This window comes from Rhagoletis zephyria, unplaced genomic scaffold, assembly GCF_001687245.7.
Source record: "Rhagoletis zephyria isolate East Lansing unplaced genomic scaffold, Rhagoletis_zephyria_1.1 Rzeph_scaffold_08269, whole genome shotgun sequence".
NCBI lineage: Eukaryota > Metazoa > Arthropoda > Insecta > Diptera > Tephritidae > Rhagoletis > Rhagoletis zephyria.
Genome location: NW_016165349.1, coordinates 7,017 through 24,748, shown reverse-complemented (window position 1 = coordinate 24,748; position 17,732 = coordinate 7,017). Strand labels below are relative to the sequence as shown.

Genomic DNA, 17,732 nt, shown 5'->3' with positions numbered 1-17,732 from the left:
GTGTGCGATGGATCTAATCCATTATAAACAAGAAATATTGCTGTTATATTTTCATTTTTATGATTTTTATTCATGTGATTAGCAGTGGCAAAAATGTATGTATAAAATAAGTATATTTATATTAAAAATTAAGTGATCAGTTATGAAACATATAAATCTTTACATATTCTGTTAAAAAATATCTAAAATAACAAGCGATAATCCCCAAGTTCTATATCGTAGCAGTGGCCACATTTCGTGTTTGTCACAGACACGGTTTATGTCAAAAATTTTGAAGTGAAACTACCTTCTAAAAATTATTGTATCATGTATCTCCAATCGGTAATTGCAAATCGCTTCATTTTAATATGGGCGTATTTGAATTGAATATTTCTATACTAAATACAAAAATTTGTGTACTTAAACGTACTAGGAGTTGCGTTGGTGCTCTTTCATATGCGTATTTTTTTAATTTATCACGCTTTTTTAACTCTAAACTTCTTTCTCTCAGTGCACCGGTTTTATTTGTGAAATAGTCACATTTCGAGATAGTTGAACTTTGCACAAGCAATAGTTGATGATTAGTATATGTACCTAAATACGTTCAAAATGACGTGCACAGAGTTTTACAATTATATTAAGGAAAATACAGAAGGTTTGAAACAAGTTCACAGCAACGAAAAATATGACTGATATTTTAATGTTATCTTGTACTTATATTTTTTTTTTCATGAAACCTAGAGTACTTATAAGTACAGTGCCGTTCAAAATTATTGGCTCGGAAGCTCTTTCATCAGATCACAATTTCTAATCAGATCTTTTAGAAAAATTTTGAAAATGTAGCTTTTGAGCCAATTAATAAAGTGCATGTCTGAAGTTGTCGACAAATTTCGTTGATTTTTACCATTTATTTTTTTTTTTGCTGACAGTGTCTTCCACATAAAAAGAATTACCGAACATAGTTTGTATGGAAGAAACTCTCAGTAAAAACAATACCAAAAATCAACTAAAATTTAATAATTTAAATTTAAAAATTTGTATAAAGTCTGTTGCAAATTTGTATGCAAATTTATTGAATTTTCCCGAGTTTAGCACAAAGTTTAACAATTGTATTTTTATGTTTTTCATATATTTATTATAAACTGTATTTTTATAAAGAATAAAAAAAGGTTCATGCATTGTGAAAAATTCTCTGTGCTTCAGTTGTGATAAGTTGTTTTGTTTTGTTGGCGTACGTTGGAATGATCTCATGATCTCATATTTTTTTATGTTTTTGTTTTTGTCTGTCAAAATAAAATTGCACTACAGCCTTTCGCACGTCGAAATGAAAGAGAAGGGGGCGAGAGGCCCTCCCTAAAGTGTCCCGGTTTGGCAACAGATATATCTGGCAGCCCTATTGGTTTATCAAACCGCTTGTGTGGTGTTTTTCTGCATTTGCTGCTAAATATTCAAAATGTTATCGATATTTTTTTTCATTCCATCGTTATATTTTCAACTTATTTTGAACCTGCAAAATCTTGATAACGAATGGAGAGAACGCGCATTGTTCCNCAATAAATAAATAAATAAATAAATAATATTTCACTACTCAGTTTTTGGTAATTGAACTCAGTGAACAAATGATAAAAACATTCATATTGATTCTTCATTACATCCAAAAAATTATAGGAAAATTATGAATTAAAAGATTCTTCAGGTTCATACAAGTTTCCAAATTAAAACAAATTATATCTGCATTACTAATGTAGCCCTTTTCTAATGCTTCAGTAGAACGTATATTTAGTAACTTAAGAAAATTGAGCAATTTATTCCGCTTTTGAGGATTTTTAATTTGTTATTGAGGAATTTCGTAACTTTTTTGTGGANTCACATTTATTGAATTTTAATGCAATTATCCACTTTTTAATAATGTCCACAGATTTTATGCAAAAAATACTGATTTTTATGCAATTTTAATGCAAATATTAACTTTTTCACTAATTTTTACCCATAAAATGTAAACAAACAAGGCGTGCACAACGATTAGCAAACGATAGTGCCGTACTTATCCGTTTCTGCATCTTCTACGATTTGCCGATAACTAGCCGATAACGACAAGTGTGCAGATCTCCTTTGAAATGCATGTGATCGGCTCAAAATTTCAGGGCGAGGCGATAACGCAACTATGATTGGACGAAGAGTTTAGGTTCAGTTATTAAAGTTTTTCTTATACCAATCTTTGAAAAAAGTTAAAAAACAGCATAAAAAATCTCATCATAACGATTCCGATCAAAATTTTTTTAATTTTTTTAAATATTTTTATGCAAATTTTTTAAGCTTAAACCGTTTTGTCATTTGAGGGGATTTTTTCAAAAAAAAATCTTTAAGAAACTATTTTTATTCATAAACCACTTCATTTTTAGAGGTATTTTCAAATCGGTCCAGCTCACGTAAATCTTATAATTTTTCCGAAATATTTTGGTGGACGTCTTAAAATATAACAGACTTTATAATTCCAATGGAAAAATAGAACCGATTTTTTTTTGTTTTGTATGGGGAGCGATGCAGTCTAATGTACATACGTATGTATATAACTACGCATAAAAACTATGCTGCTATGTTGCGGGTTCACCGTTCGTGTTCGAATAACTTTTTATTTGCTCTCAAAACATTTTTGCCGGAGAGGGTGCTGAAGTACGGTTCACCGTTCAGTTCGGCACATTTTATTTTGTTCTGAAGCAAACAGCTGATGATATTGTTGCCCATATGCGATTTTGAGGGCAAATAATACATGCAATTCGCTGCAAACGCATATAAAGGAGAATGCGGCAATTCGAATCATCAAGTCGTTTGGACAAAAAAATTTAAATCAGTTTGATTCGAACAAAGCAAGGCGTATTTAACAAGGTGGTGTTGGCCGTATATAAGTAAAAAATTACACTAACAAATTATACGCTGATGTCCATACTGTCATTGGTACGAGCAACCCTTATTTATCTATACCAGTGCTCGGCGCTTCATACCACAATCAGTGTTACCGTTTTAGCCCTTTGGTGGCTAGATTAAGCTACCACATACTTTTTTGGACACATAAATTCAAAATTGCCCCTAGCCCTTTTTTCTTTCATCTTGAATTATATAAACTTAAAATAAGTCATACAGTCCACTTAGATAAATTTCTCATTCATTCCTAAATTGTTACATACATACGGGTCATTCCATCTCAAATCACCCACGCCCACGCCATATTTGTAATGCTTCCATTTAAACATCTTTATGGAAAAAAAGTTTTTTGTGCAGAATTGCTTGTTTACGAAACGCTTGGCCTAAGTTGAAATCATAGGGACGCCGTTTTCTTCCATTTCTCAGTGGATTTTATACTTGAAAAGGCACCAAAATATGTATGCAATATTTCTACATATCGTCGTTTAAAGTACAAAACCGCGCATCAAGAAAATGCAAAACCTCGTATGTGAAAATATAGGCTTATTTTTACTTAAATGTGATATAAAGCTCATTAAAATGTTCTGTAATGTCTTGTTTTAAGTTTGTTATCATAGCTCTTTGTATTTTTATTGTCCACTAAACGTGAGTGGCTTCTATTTAAAAAGTTCTAGTACAAAGAATTTCTTTGTTTTGAATTTGTTTGTTTATTGTTTTTAATTTTTAAAATTCATACTTTTGACATGTATGTGAATGGTGGAGTTGCCGCTTTCCTCCTTTTTCGGTGGGTTTTTATATTAAAAAGGCATCAAAATGGGAAAAAACCTCCTTGGTATCTCTGCATCTGTTAAACGTTTTATGGGAAGATGTATGAAAATTCAACTTGCTATAATTTCATATGCTTAACAGTATCACAACAGTATGTTTACAGTATCTCCCCATAACCTTTCATATGAAAAAATGTATTATATGCATCCCACTCGATATCATTGAATTCCTCTTTGAACATGTAGTTCCTCTATTTTAGCGTATCAACAGTTCATATGGCTTCATACCAAGTAAATGCACCATTAACCTTGTTTATTAAAATTTATATGTTTGTCGGTCATTGTAAAAGTGATAATGCTGTCCATTTGTAGGTACATATATACAGTGCCGGAAAAATAAATTCAACATTGAAATATGGGTCCAGATCGGTTTCCTCGAAGAAGAAAGTGTATAGATTTGGAGTCTGTGCATAAAAAAGTCATCTATGGATCTCCAAAAAATTCGCTCTACTCGTTGGAATTATTTTGGAAGAAGAATTAGCAAAACTGCTGCAACCATATTTCGCCGACCAAGTTTTGAGCGCGATTATGAAGTATGTTGTCACTGTTACAGAAGATTGGCTGCAAGATTTATAGTATCATCAGAAAAAGAAATAGAAATAGAAAGTGACTCTAATTCTTACAGCACTGTCATGTCTCAATCTAATACTGACAGCTTTCACTATTATGTCTGCGACGCAGATGTCTTTAATTCAGAAATGCCCGATTTGCAATTGACAGAGTCTCCATTAAGGAAGAAAGGATATATCAATACTATTTTCTCGTATGCATCTGGGAAACGACAACAATTTACTATCAGCTTTGATTCTCAAGTATCTGAGAAAATTCAAAAGATTTATGACCTACCACAAGATCAAAAGTTTCCTGCTCCTTTTACAAAACCTGGTGACTGCGAACTTTGTGAAGACTGGACTAACAGTTTTAATAAATCTTTAGAAAACTGCTCAACGAATTCCGAGAAAATGCGCCTATTATCTACTATTCCAGTTACAGAATTATCAAAAAGTGCGATGCTTTCAAAATTTCCGCGTGTTACCGATTACATGATCAAAGAGGCCAGAAAATTAGTGAACGAGATGGGAGGATATTGTCAACCGGATCCTTACTGTGGTCATCAAATCGATCAAACCCTTATGACAATCGCTCAAGAATGCTACCTCAATGATGATTTGGATTGTTCTCGACAGAGTTCCAATAAAAGTGATGTCAAAAAGATCTTGGAAAATGGGGTACTCATACGTAAATCGAAGCGTTTCATGACAAGAAGTATAAAATAAACTTATCAAAAATTCAAAAAAGAGAACCCTAATGCAAAAAATGGGCATTTCTAAATTGTTCATGCTCCGTCCAAAATGGGTTTCATTAAATTCACCTCAGGAAGATTGTCTCTGCATTTATTGCGCTAATTTTGATTTATTGCTGGCTGCTTTGAAACCGTACCAAGCGCGTTATGAAACTACCGTGTCGCAGATTCGCGAAAAAATATTGGCATCTATAGTTTGCTCAAAAGACGAAAAAAACTGCGTTTTATTTACAGGAATGTAAGAATTGTCCGGGACTTCAAGTCATCACAATGGATCTTCTTGGATTTTCCGACGACTTCGCTGAAGAAGATGAAATTAATTACGCGGTGTGGGAAGACTCTAATATAATTAAAAAAACAACATCGATAAAAAAATATCTAAAATATTTGGTGGAGTGGACAATGAAAACAAGTTCTCATTTGTGCTTGAAAGAAATCCAACAAAAAGGTATCCGGAATGAAAAAGTAAACTCTAAATTAAGGTTGGACCATCTAATTATTTACGTTGATTTCGCTGAAAATTGGTCGGTGTTTTTGACAGACGAAATTCAAGGCCATCATTGGAAAAACGACCAGGTCTCAATTTTTACAGCAGTTTGCTATTATCAAGAATATACACTGAGTTTGGCAGTCGTTAGCTATGATCGTACACATGATTCAGCACACGCTCTTATGGCCATTGACACAATTATTCAAAAGGTCCATCAAAAGTATCCTAACGGAATTTTTAAAGATACAACCATCATTTCTGATGAAGCTCCCAGCCATTTCAAGAACAAATATCAATTCGCTGAATTCATAAAATCCCTATGCGCGAAAAAGTGGATTTTTTCTGCCTCAGGACATGGCAAAGGGGCTTGTGATGAAGTGGGAGGAGTCATCAAGCATTATGCTTCCAATCACAACCTCCGAAAACATCTACTGGAATGCATTCAAGATGCGAAAACACTAGTTGAGAAAGTTCAACCATATGTTCCGAAAGTGGAGTTGTGTTTACTGGATGCCCAAGATCTGCAAATATTTCGAAATAAAAAAAAGAAGAATGGAGGAAAACGAAGGCATTCAAAGGAATTCATGTTTTGAAAAATGAGACAGTAGAAGAGAGTCACGGAAAAACTTTTACGGCTCGAACATGCGAACATGAATTGGTAATTTTTAAGTAACAGTTGTAATAGAACGTGAAATGCATTGTCAAATAATAATAATAATAATAGGTTTATGTGCGGGACAAGATTTTTGTCTTTATAGCTATTTACTCAACACTTGCAGGAGGAGAATGATTGCAAAATTCGCTTTAGGCTCGTTTTACAAACAGAACGTTCGATAAATAAGCATTCCCGCAAATGTTGAGTACAATATTTCACATTACGACGTATTAAAAGTAAAAATTTTGGACCATGAAGCGTGCCGAAAGTACCTACTTTCGACACTACTGATGTAAAATTCATTAATGTATGAGATAGGTTGGATTTGACATAAAAAATCATAACTCGAAAACGGCGAATTTTAGCATATTGATACTCGTACTGAAAATAGTGTATACTATTCCCTAATAGACAAAAAAGTTAGAGAAAAAAAATGTGGCAATTTGAAAAAAAAATTGTTGTTTAACAATAATTAATTATTAATAATCTATTTCTGATGTTTAGTTCATTAGATCGTTTCAGTAGATCAATATCTGCAATTTAAAAAAAAAGTGTTAAAATCCTTGCTTTTTTATGGCAGTTATAAGCGATTTCATCAAAAGTTGCTATTAAGAGAGGAAAAGAGAGGCGTTCGTACTCACAAAAGAAAAAGTACATTATTCGAAAAATTCGAATTTCTGAGCAAAAAGAAAAAATACGTGTACTTACATACATAAATTGCTCATTCATTTGCAAATTGTTACTTTAAATATATTTTTCATTCACTCAACAATTATCAATTATATAAATTTTCATCATACATTAAAATTAGTTAGAAGCATATTTGTTAAATAAAACCTGAATTGAAAACGAATTCACATAACTCGCTTCATTTCGCAACATGGTCCTTGCGAGCCAAATGTGAATCAGCAAGTGGCAACTCAACTTCGAAAGTCAAGTTCGAAAGAATATTAGTCGCCTGGCCACACTGCCTGCGACTGTCATTTTTACCTTGGCATTCTTTTTCAAATTGGACGTTGTGGCGAACGGCAGCATTTTCAGCAGACAGTCTTCGCAGCGATAGTTTTTGGAAATAACTATTTTAAATGCATGTCTCCAATACCCACAAGAAAAGTAAGTGGTTCTGATACAAGTGAACCAAGAAACAAAAGTTTACCCGACCTCCGCCTGGCACAAAGGTGAGTCCGATTACTCTGAGGCTGACCACCGTGGGACTCCGTTTTTTTGAAACCCAACGAGGGAACGTACACAGCCACCACAAGGCGCTTACCAACAGTCATCAGCAGCGCCCACCGCTGGACTAAACATTTTGGCCGCCAGCGAAGGAGCACCATATTACCGCCACCCAAACACCTGTAGTGCACCGCTCCCGTATTGGGCGTTTTCCCCAAGGAAAGTATGAGCAGAACCAGACAGCCCAAGTAAGTCCCAGTATCCCGTTGTTTTTTACATTATGTACATACATTTTCACCGTTATTCGACAACGGCATTCATATATATGTATGTATGTATGCTTAATGCTGGATTTACATGGTATGAATCAGTTCATATGCAGTATGAACTTTTTGATAAAAGAGCCACCAACTCTATATAGAAAAGAGTGAGAACGATATATTTATTTCCTATAACTTTGACGTAGACATTTCTTTAGCAATAAACAAATTAAGGCGCTGGCCCAATGCGGGCTTGCTTTGCGCGCCTTGCTGCCTTCAATTTGCTTTGATTTACTTTGAAAACTTGCTTGGCCGAATGGTGGCTTGGAACGCTGTCAAAGTAACCAGCTGTCTGGTTGAAAAGTCAATGTCTGCTCCCTTAACGTTAGTAATTATTTCCTAGAAAACTCTAAAAAATTTATCAAACACTTTCAGATTTATTTTTAGATTAATGCGATATAATGTTTGTATTTAAAAGAAATGATAATAATGATACATACATATCTATATACATTTACTAAAAAAAACTATCAGGCAGGTTCTGCAATTCACTTCCGAGTGAATTTGAACCAAATTCACTTTGAATCCGACATTTGGTGTTCTGTGTTTCACTTTCCGAGTTTCATTTCCACATTTTTTTCCAAAATGAATTCCGAGTGAATTTGGATGTTCTGATAAACGAATCCGCGAAAAAATCTTCGGATTTCATTCACTTCGTTTCAAGTTTGTGGATTTTATGCATACACACAAATTTTGAATTAGCGGTTGTGATCGAGACGAAGATGTGAGTAAATTTAAAATTATTAATGAGATATATTAATAAAAAAACTAATAAGAATAATAGAGTAACAAATTTTACATAAATTAATGGTTTCAGGGGAAAACATAAGAATTCTAAACAGGAGGCGGTCCTTCTTAAATTTATGGAAGACCACAAGGACATTGCACGGGGCTATGTAAAGGGAGACAAAACGAAAGTAGACGCACTGTGGAAGGAGTTAGTCGTCGAACTGAACGAGCATGGTCCTCCCCAAAAGGATGTTTCTGGCTGGAAAAAAGTAAAAAAATATAAAGAAGACGTTCACTTTTTGATGCAAAAATGCGAAACGCAAAAATTAACGTTTGTTTTGTTGCTTTGCTGTGCGTTTGTGCGAAACGACGCCATAACGGTGATATGTGTTTGTTATAAAAAACTGTCGATTTTCCCACTTTCGCTCAAACGCACACAGTTTCGCATCAAAGAGTGAACTCTAGTATACTAATTGGCTATACAAAATATTTTGTAATCGAAATATAACAGGTTTGGATGGATTGGAAGGCCTTCATCAGGAAAAAAGTAGCGCACAATAACTCGGAAGCCAGAGCAACTAGTGGAGGACCATTTAACAAGCATGTCCTTACACCAACAGAAGATGCTATAGCCCAAATGTGCGGAATTTACACTGTGGTGGAGGGCATTTCAGGCACACAAGACTTTGGTGTGTCTTCTGAAAGAAACCAGGAGGCAACCTCCGAAAGCTCCGACGAAGATGCTGTGCCATCCACAAGCCGTGCAGCTATAGCAGCGCGATCCCGTCGACGGGAACCTATGGTGACTGATGCTCTAAAGTCGAACATTAGCGAGCAAACAAATGCAATGAATTCCTTAGCAGAAGGACTTACAGAAAATGTGGAGGCCACAAAGAATGTAAGTAGTGGCATTAGCAGCCTTTGTGAAGCCGTTAAACAAATGACAGCTGCGTTAGTGGAAGGGAATGTTGAAAACAAGCGTCACCATGCTCAAATGGAAAGACTACGCCAAGAAGAAAACGAGCTAAAACTTAAGGAAATTGAAATAGAAGAACTTAAGATTTATTTAAAAAACCATTCTAAACGAAGTAGCTAATATGAACTTTAGTTACTGAAATGAATTAAATTTTAGTTTGCATTACATGTTTAAGTTAATAGTTTCAAGTGAATTGTTTTAAGTTAAAAATTTTCTGTAAATAATTTTATTTAAGTAGTCTTCTGTAAATAGTTTTCTGTAAATAATTTTCTGTAGATACATATTTTTCAATGTATATATTAATGTATGTTATGGTTTAAATATGAATCTGAACTTTATTTTAATAAATAGTGAATTGCATTTCATTTTATTGAAGTGAATATAAATATGAGCATTTTATTCAATAAGGCGCTTTAAACTTTCAGGAAATTGTATCACTTTAAGTATTCAAATTAATTTTTCATGAATTCGAGAATAGGCGCGTCGCGATATCCTCCCTTATCATTATAGCCTCGCCATCAAGAGTAGCTTCGTTTATTATTCCTTCAACAACAGGTTCATTATCCTCGTCCATAGGGCCTGCCTCAACTAACTCCTGCACTTTATAATGTCTACAGATATTATGTAATGCACAGCAAACATTTGTAATTTGCACCACCTTTTCAGGTTGATATTGTAGAGATCGACAAAGGCACCTAAATCGGCTTTTTAGAACCCCTATTGTTCTTTCTACAACATTACGCGCTGAAGAATGCTCCAGATTAAATATGTGCTGTGCTGTCCCAACATTTGGGTCTCTAAATGGGGTTAACAAAAAAGGTTGAAGTGCGTACCCAGCATCACCTAAAAGCCACAAGCCGCGTTCACCGTTATCGTAATTGCGTTTGAAGTAATCATGAGCTCTGCTGACACTCCATATCAAAGCATCATGACTTGAACCAGGACGACGAGCGTCAAGTGCTCTGATTACCATATTGTAATCACATATCTACAAAAATATATTCAAAAAATTGAGTTAATTCGAGCATAATTTTTGTCAATAAGTTAAATAAGCACTTACAATCATTGCATTGATGCTAAAATAACCTTTTCTGTTGTAAAATAGGCTGGAATCTTTATGCGGCTTGGTTATTTTAATATGCGTCCCGTCTACGCAACCAATGACTCCGGGTATACCAAAGTTTTGATGAAAATGCTGTTTCGATTTCGTTTTCTCGTCTTCGGTCATGCTTAAATTTATCCACCGGGAACATATATATTTTTCTAAAATCTTTAGCACGCGTGTAATTACTTTTGCAACCGTACTACGACCCATTGCAATATAACTATCTTTTCCCACAGCCTTTTGGAAGCCACCTTCCGCCAAAAACCTTAGTGTGGCCGCCAATTGCAGTTGCGCCGGAATGGATGTTTCTTTTAAATGCAGAACAACAACGTCCAATAACATGTTAAATGCACTTTTGTTGACCCGGTAGCTGGATACGAACCTATTTAAATTTTTTGTACAAAATTGCCACTAAGAGCGAACACCAAGTACTTACACCAATTCAGAGACATCTAAAGGATTGGAATGATCGCGCAGAATCCTTCTATTAAGGGTTTCTTCTGCAAGTCTCTCATTTTCTACTAAAATAGCCGCAAACGTAGTTAATGCACTCATTTTTCGTTTTTTTATCCAAAAATTTATTATTTGTTTTGGTTAAATTGACAGCTATCAGCTGTTAAGTTCATCTTTACTTATTCATCACCAGCTTTAGTTCATTTTCAGCGTGAATCAAAAACCGAGTTCTAAAATGAACTAAAAATTCGGTTTTCAGAACACCAAAATCAAATTCACTCGGTTTTAGATTCATTTTCATATTCACTTTCACTCGGATTCCAGAACCTGCCTGTATAACTTAAAAAAAGCGATTTAATTGAAGAAAAGAGCTATAAGAATTTTTTTCCTCTCGTATAAAATTTGTAAAACTGGGCTTTGCAACTTTTTACTATAAGATAACGATATGTTAAATATAAATATGGAAACAATGAATAATTTGTATTTCATTTCGAATTACCTGCACTTTCTGTGACTTTTTTAAATTAAGTAAGTAAATTTTTGGTTGAATTTATGTATTTTGAAAGGAACATAACTCTTTGTCAAAAGTCTACAAAACGCTTTCAAATAAAACATTTGCCTATTTCAAATTTTACGGCGCTTAAAGCAAGTGAAGAAAAGCTGCCATTTGGCCAGCCTTTATACGTTTTAGTATATTCCAAATAATTTTTGACACTTCTCGCAGCGAAGCAACCAAAGCAAGCCTGCATTGGGCCAGCTCCTTTAAATACACAAATTTTCTTTAATGCACAAAATATTCCATATTTTTTGAAATGGACATAATGGGCTTTGAAGGTGATAATATCTTAGATGTTGTATACGAAAAACATTAAGGAAACGTCCCTTTTGGGCACGAAAGTATTACGAAAAACGGAATATAAGCGGAGGTTTCGTGGTTCAGTTCCAACAACTAAAAATGAAGGATCCAGTACTTTTCCAACAATATTGCCGTATGGGTTCTCTGAGTTTGAAGAGTTATTGAAAGTCGTTGGCCCTTTAATTAAAAAACAGCATTTTATCCGTGAACGGATTCCTACAGAACTACGCTTAATTATTACCCTCAGGTAAGTAGGAAAGTGAGCTCTCTTATATCCAAGCTTTTGTTTTAAGATATTTAGCAACGGGAGAGTCTCAACGAAGCCTTGGAAGCTGCTACAAGTGTTCACCATCAGTAGTTTGCAAAATAATTGTCGAAACTGTTGAAAAACTATCGCAAGCACTTTACCCCGAGGTTTTTCCACATATTTCTATGGAAACATTTTTAGGCGTAGCACAGCAGTTCGAAGCCAAGTGGCAGTTTCCTAACTGTATTGGTGCACTTGACGGAAAGCATATTCAAATAAAGGCGGGCGAAGATATGTTGTTAAAACAAATATGTTATTAATCTTCAAATTAACACATACAGTATTGGACATATCTATAGCACCCCCCTTTCAAAGCGATATTGTTTGCCACTTATGTTTAATTATTTGTTTTTAAGAATTTTCAATTAAAATACAGTTCATTTTCCAACAAAACCCATATAAACCAATGTTTTAAACTTTTTAAAAGACCGCAAAAAAGTGCAACAAACTTTCCCTTAAATTTCAAACTTTTTTCTCAGAAGCTCTAGAATTTTTTTGAGTACACAGTTTTATAGCGCATTCAATTTTGTCCAATAATGTGCAAGTTTCAAGTCGCTAAAGATTACCGTTGATTTTTTAGAATTTTTTTGTCTCATTTGCTTCCATATAACGACTAAACACAATTTATTTTTATATGGCAGAAACCCGCAACATGATCGGCGAAAAAAATTCTAAAAAATCAACGGTAATTTTTAGCCACTTGAAACTTGCACATTATTAGACTAAAATTGAATGGAATTGAATAGAATTGAATGTGTATTCAAAAAAATTCTAGAGCTTCTGAGAAAAAAGTTTGAAATTTAAGGGAAAGTTTGTTGCACTTTTTTGCGGTCTTTTAAAAAGTTTTAAACTTGAGTTTATGTGAGTTTTGTGAGAGAATGAACTGTATTTGAATTGAAAATTCTTAAAAATAAATAAATAAACATGAGTGGCAAACAACATCACTTTGAAATGGGGGTGCTATTGTATTGACCAATACTGTATATATATATATAAACTAAGGCGCCACCAAATTGAGGAACCACTTTCTTTAATTATAAAAATTAAACTCATTGATTCTAATGGCTATAGCTGATGCAGGCTACAAATTTACAATGTGTGAGATTGGTGCGTCTGGTCGAGAAAGCGATATTCGGGCATTTGCAAGATGCAAGTTTGGACAAATGTTTTATCAGCGAAAATTTCCGTAAGCTCTATTTTTTCTTTAATATTGCTTATATATTTTAACATCCTTTTTTTTTTTAGAATCCCGCCACCCAGAGATATCTCTGATAATAGTAAAAATATGCCGTACGTTATAGTTGCTGATGACGCTTTTCCTTTGGAAGAAAACCTTATGAAGCCGTATTCCCACCGACAACTAACTGAAGAAGAACGCGTCTTTAATTACAGGTGCTTTATAGACACGTTGGACATATACCTACATACATACATACAACTGATTGCAAAATATGAGTAGTCCCCTTGCAAAGTGCCCCATGTAAAATTTTTTCGATTTTTCGTTTTTGGTGGTTAACGTACCAGTATTTAAAGTAGTTTCATGTCCACTACCAATACAGTGCAAAATCCTTATATGTTCTGAAAAAAATAGCATCAAATCTTAGCTACTCCAGCAAAAATCGCTATAATACTTAACGTGTGTAACACTTGTAAAAGTTACTGTTTCAAAACTCGCTATATTATTTTTTTATATAGTTTGTTTACACAACTGGCTTCGAATAAAAAATTGCAGCAACTATATTGATTAATGATTTGGTTAGTGAGTTAAATAGAAATGAAAGTAATTTACAAAACTCTCCAAACGAAACAGTCCAAATTCTGCTAAGCAAATTCGCGATTGTTACAAAAACTATTTTGTTAATGAGGGCTCTGTCTCTTGGCAATAATAAATTAATTTAATGTGCACTAACGTGACAAACTGTAACCAAGTGTTAATATTTCTTTTTTAAATAACCATTACCTGTAATTTAAGCGTATTCATTTTATAATAAAACACGGATATTTTTAGAAAAAAAACATATTCTCTTTTTTCTTTTTATTACAGTTTTTTATTGTTAAGACAATGAAAGAAGATACATATTTACATATTTCTGTAAGTACTGTAGTTCAAAATCCACAAAGTTTTAGTTACACATAAATACAATCGTTATCATAAATTTCCATACCCGAATTCATTTAAAAAAATTCAAAACGTTTTCCACGGTACATTGTTTTTTGGTATTTTTAATAAGACTATAGTTTATTCTATAACTAACACCATATAAATTAAACTTCCAAACTTCGCACAGAATTCACAATAATTTTTCAGATTCTAAAAACTTTTCACCACAATTCAAACTCTTTAAACAGAGGTTAAAAAAAATCAGGCCATGTAAAAGTTTCAGATAGTTAAAATATTCTGTTGATTTTAGAGAATTTGCTTTTGCGAGCGTGTTGTGTGCATTTTCTTCCATGCAAAAAAAAACTACCTGAAACTTGTATCTTATTGCACTAAAATTTAATGGGCTACAAAACTGCATACCTTGTTTTTTATAAGTCTGATAAAGTGTTTGAAATTTTGATGAAAAGCTTTTAGAATTTGAAAAATTATTGTAAATTCTGTCCATAGTATAAAATATTATTAATTTATGTTTTCATATTCGCTTAGTTCTTCGTCAATAACGGACATGATGCGCATTTTTATTTTTCTAAATAGGGGGCCTGGCAAGTTTTCAAGGTCTAATCCAACACTTTCACCAAACTTTTTGCTTGGCTCTTTTTAGTTTCCTGCTGTTCCACGTATCTCCTTTTGATATTAAGCTCTTCCTTTTTTAAAGCGATAATTTCTGATAAAAGAGATATGTTTACATATACATATTTTGTGGTAAAGGAGTTGCATAAAAATAAAAGAGGTTGAATGGTTGCTAACCTTTTTCGTGGCTCATACTTTTGTTTGAAGTGCTTGGCCGTTCCTCCTCATGGTCATCTTCCATCCCCTCAGTAATTGCAGTTTGCCAAAGGCTCGTGGATCTAAATAAGCATATTTACTGATAAAATAAGATCGCGTCCAGTAGGCCCTATTTTCTACTTGAACATAAAATTCAACTGGGAAATCAGGACTCACTTAACGTGATCAAATTTATATAAATATCTACATATCGTCGTTTAAAGTACAAAACCGCGTATCAACAAAATGCAAAACCGCGTATGTGAGGTTGCATAAATTATTTTCTAGAGTAAAAACACTCATATCACAAAATGGTTCTCTTTTTCATAAAGCAATCGCATTTCTGACAAGTATATTTCAGGACGAATGGATAAGGATTGAGCCAAAAGCTGGTGGGAGGAAATACAATTTTTGGCAGCAAATGCGGTTTTACAGAATGACGATACGCGGTTTTGTACTTTAAACGACGATATATGTATACGTAAATGGTAACTATAAATAACACTGCACAACAGCCATTTCGCAAGAACCAAGGTATTTTTTTGAAAGTGGACATCGCTCAGATCATAAGTTTGGATAGTCCAGCACGTTTAAGTTTTTTGTTATTTGCACCACCAATCCAAAAGAGTTTTATGGAAGAGTTGAAGACTTGCTGTACTATTAGTTTTTTGAGCAAAAATGGTCAGTGCGACGACACCTTTAAGAAATATACGTAATCATTATATTCTTCTCTTGCAAAAAAGGCTCTAAATTTGTTGTACTGTGTAATAATGCATGTATATGTACATACATACATACCTCCGAGTTTGTAACGAGTCATTCAGAAATGCCATTTGTGCCGAGTGCGGAAAATATTTTTTCTCTCCACTTGACCCACTCCTAGTACCGAATTCTTTCCACTTACTGTAACAATACCGTAAGGAACTCCATCGCTTTCCTATGGCTTTTATATTCTCTTGAGAAACCAGAAGACCTTAAAAAAAAAATAGATGGAATATGCCTATGTCGGTGTATACATTTATCTTTTACCAAGTTCTCCGAGAAATTCTTGCCAAGCCTTGCTTCGCAACGTTTGATTCCTGTAGGAATTTTGGCGGATGTCCCATAAACTAGGCCGAGAACGAACGGCTTCTATAAATAAGCCTAACGAAATTGGAAATATCAACACATGTATAGATATAAATACTTAGAAATAGTGTTAGCTTACCATTGTCTTGAAAATGTAAATTCTCTGCTGTATCCATCTGAAACGAACTTTGTATTATCACAAAACAAAATACTGATTTTTAATGAAAGATATACATATGTATGTTTTTGAACTAACGTTTGTTCTGCTAATGATGAAAATTTTTGTTTTGAAAAATTAAAAAAAAGCATTGACAATAATTTGAAAACTCAAAGCAAAGTAATGCCGTTTTTCTTTAATACGAAGGATTTTAACCAAAAATGGACGGATTTTAAGTAAAACAATATCTGGCACCGCTGCATTTTATAATAGTTGTTATAGGAAATGATATGATCACTCAATTTGCTATTACAACTTATAGCCGCACTATTTGAGTGTATCAACAATTCATACAGATTCATACCATGTAAATTCAGCATAACGATTTGCAGATCGTACTCGCTGTATTCGCTCGCGCTCAAAAATCTTTAATGTATGTACATACATAGCTGATCAGAGTGGTTTGGTTTGTTGTTGCCAACTTCAGCGCGGAGTTTTTGCTTTTACTCGTTGCATCATTCTCATTCCCATAAATATAAAATCTCTTTTATTCGTTAGTAAAAATTAAGTTTGCACCACTCGCGCGGGCTTTGAAAACCAACCACTATTTTCTTATTAGATTACATTTGCGTTCTGTACCACGAAATACATACATATATACATACATATGCACATGTATGTACACAGTGGTGAGGACAAACAAAAGGTTCTCGCAAAGTTTGGTATTTTGTGTATGTCAATATCTGCTTGAGGTATATTGCATATTTTCATTAATGTGGTTTATTCGCGTTACGACAAAACATGCGTACATATGTATATAAATCCTTTCTATTGCACTATTCGCATTCGCGCAAATATAGCATCCCTACCTTACAAATTTCAACCGGTTGCGCCGGCGATGAAACACAACCACTTGCGTTCTTATTAGATTGAATTTATCGCATTATTTATTTGTGTATGGCACCACATAAATACACACTTGTTTGCACAAACGAATCGTTCTCGCGTATTTCGGGATCGTATGTACCTACAAAAAAATTTAAAAATTATATCAAAGTGCTTTGCTTATTACGACTATTATAAGTCTGCACAAATTCAGTAGTTTTTCACTCTTTAGTATTCTTGCGTATGCATTTGTTTTCTTTTGTTCTAAGATCACATCCCTGCTCAGTGTTTACCTATTATACCTCCAAACCAAGGCACATAAATACAGGTAGAAGCCAAAATGACGTTGCTCTCATGAGAACCAAACCTTTAAACTTCAACTTGATTTTATTTTATTTCCTATATTTCGTTACGCTTTGAATGTCATATCGTTGCTTTTTTTTGAATGTTCGTTAATAACAAATTTTAATTTGCATTTGAATTTTTGTAGTGTTGTGCGGTTTATACTTAGTGTATGTGTTAAAAATGCAACACCTGAAGCGTTGGTTTTTATGTGGTGTTAAATATAAGGCAGATACCACTAATTTTTTAACGTGCCTCA

The 17,732-nt window shown here is 33.8% G+C and overlaps 2 protein-coding genes across 2 annotated transcripts; both read right to left on the bottom strand.

Annotated features, from left to right (window-relative positions):
* Positions 1-9,810: 9,810 nt before the first annotated feature.
* Positions 9,811-11,092, bottom strand: LOC108374917 (putative nuclease HARBI1). Its single transcript, XM_017630968.1, has 3 exons — positions 10,916-11,092; positions 10,435-10,861; positions 9,811-10,362 (listed from the first exon to the last, which is right to left on the bottom strand). Exons 1-3 carry the CDS (start codon positions 11,032-11,034, stop codon positions 9,835-9,837), a joined length of 1,074 nt encoding a protein of 357 aa, XP_017486457.1. The 5' UTR covers positions 11,035-11,092; the 3' UTR covers positions 9,811-9,834.
* Positions 11,093-14,109: 3,017 nt separating this feature from the next.
* On the bottom strand, positions 14,110-17,500 carry LOC108374916 (uncharacterized). Its single transcript, XM_017630967.1, has 6 exons — positions 17,116-17,500; positions 16,229-16,265; positions 16,051-16,164; positions 15,820-15,994; positions 15,004-15,104; positions 14,110-14,920 (listed from the first exon to the last, which is right to left on the bottom strand). Exons 2-6 carry the CDS (start codon positions 16,263-16,265, stop codon positions 14,814-14,816), a joined length of 534 nt encoding a protein of 177 aa, XP_017486456.1. The 5' UTR covers positions 17,116-17,500; the 3' UTR covers positions 14,110-14,813.
* Between the last annotated feature and the right edge of the window lie 232 nt (positions 17,501-17,732).

What these genes read in the sequence shown, in the direction of transcription:
- LOC108374916 (XM_017630967.1), bottom strand. Translation starts at nt 16,265, where the DNA reads ATGGATACAGCAGAGAATTTACATTTTCAAGACAATG. An exon ending in AGAATTTCTCGGAGAACTTG is followed by an intron (nt 15,995 to 16,050) that starts GTAAAAGATAAA and finishes TTTTTTTTTAAG; the next exon opens with GTCTTCTGGTTTCTCAAGAG. An exon ending in GACTCGTTACAAACTCGGAG is followed by an intron (nt 15,105 to 15,819) that starts GTATGTATGTAT and finishes ATGCTTATTTAG; the next exon opens with ATCCACGAGCCTTTGGCAAA.
- LOC108374917 (XM_017630968.1), bottom strand. Translation starts at nt 11,034, where the DNA reads ATGAGTGCATTAACTACGTTTGCGGCTATTTTAGTAGAAAATGAGAGA. An exon ending in TTAGATGTCTCTGAATTGGT is followed by an intron (nt 10,862 to 10,915) that starts GTAAGTACTTGG and finishes AAATTTAAATAG; the next exon opens with GTTCGTATCCAGCTACCGGG. An exon ending in TTAGCATCAATGCAATGATT is followed by an intron (nt 10,363 to 10,434) that starts GTAAGTGCTTAT and finishes ATATTTTTGTAG; the next exon opens with ATATGTGATTACAATATGGT.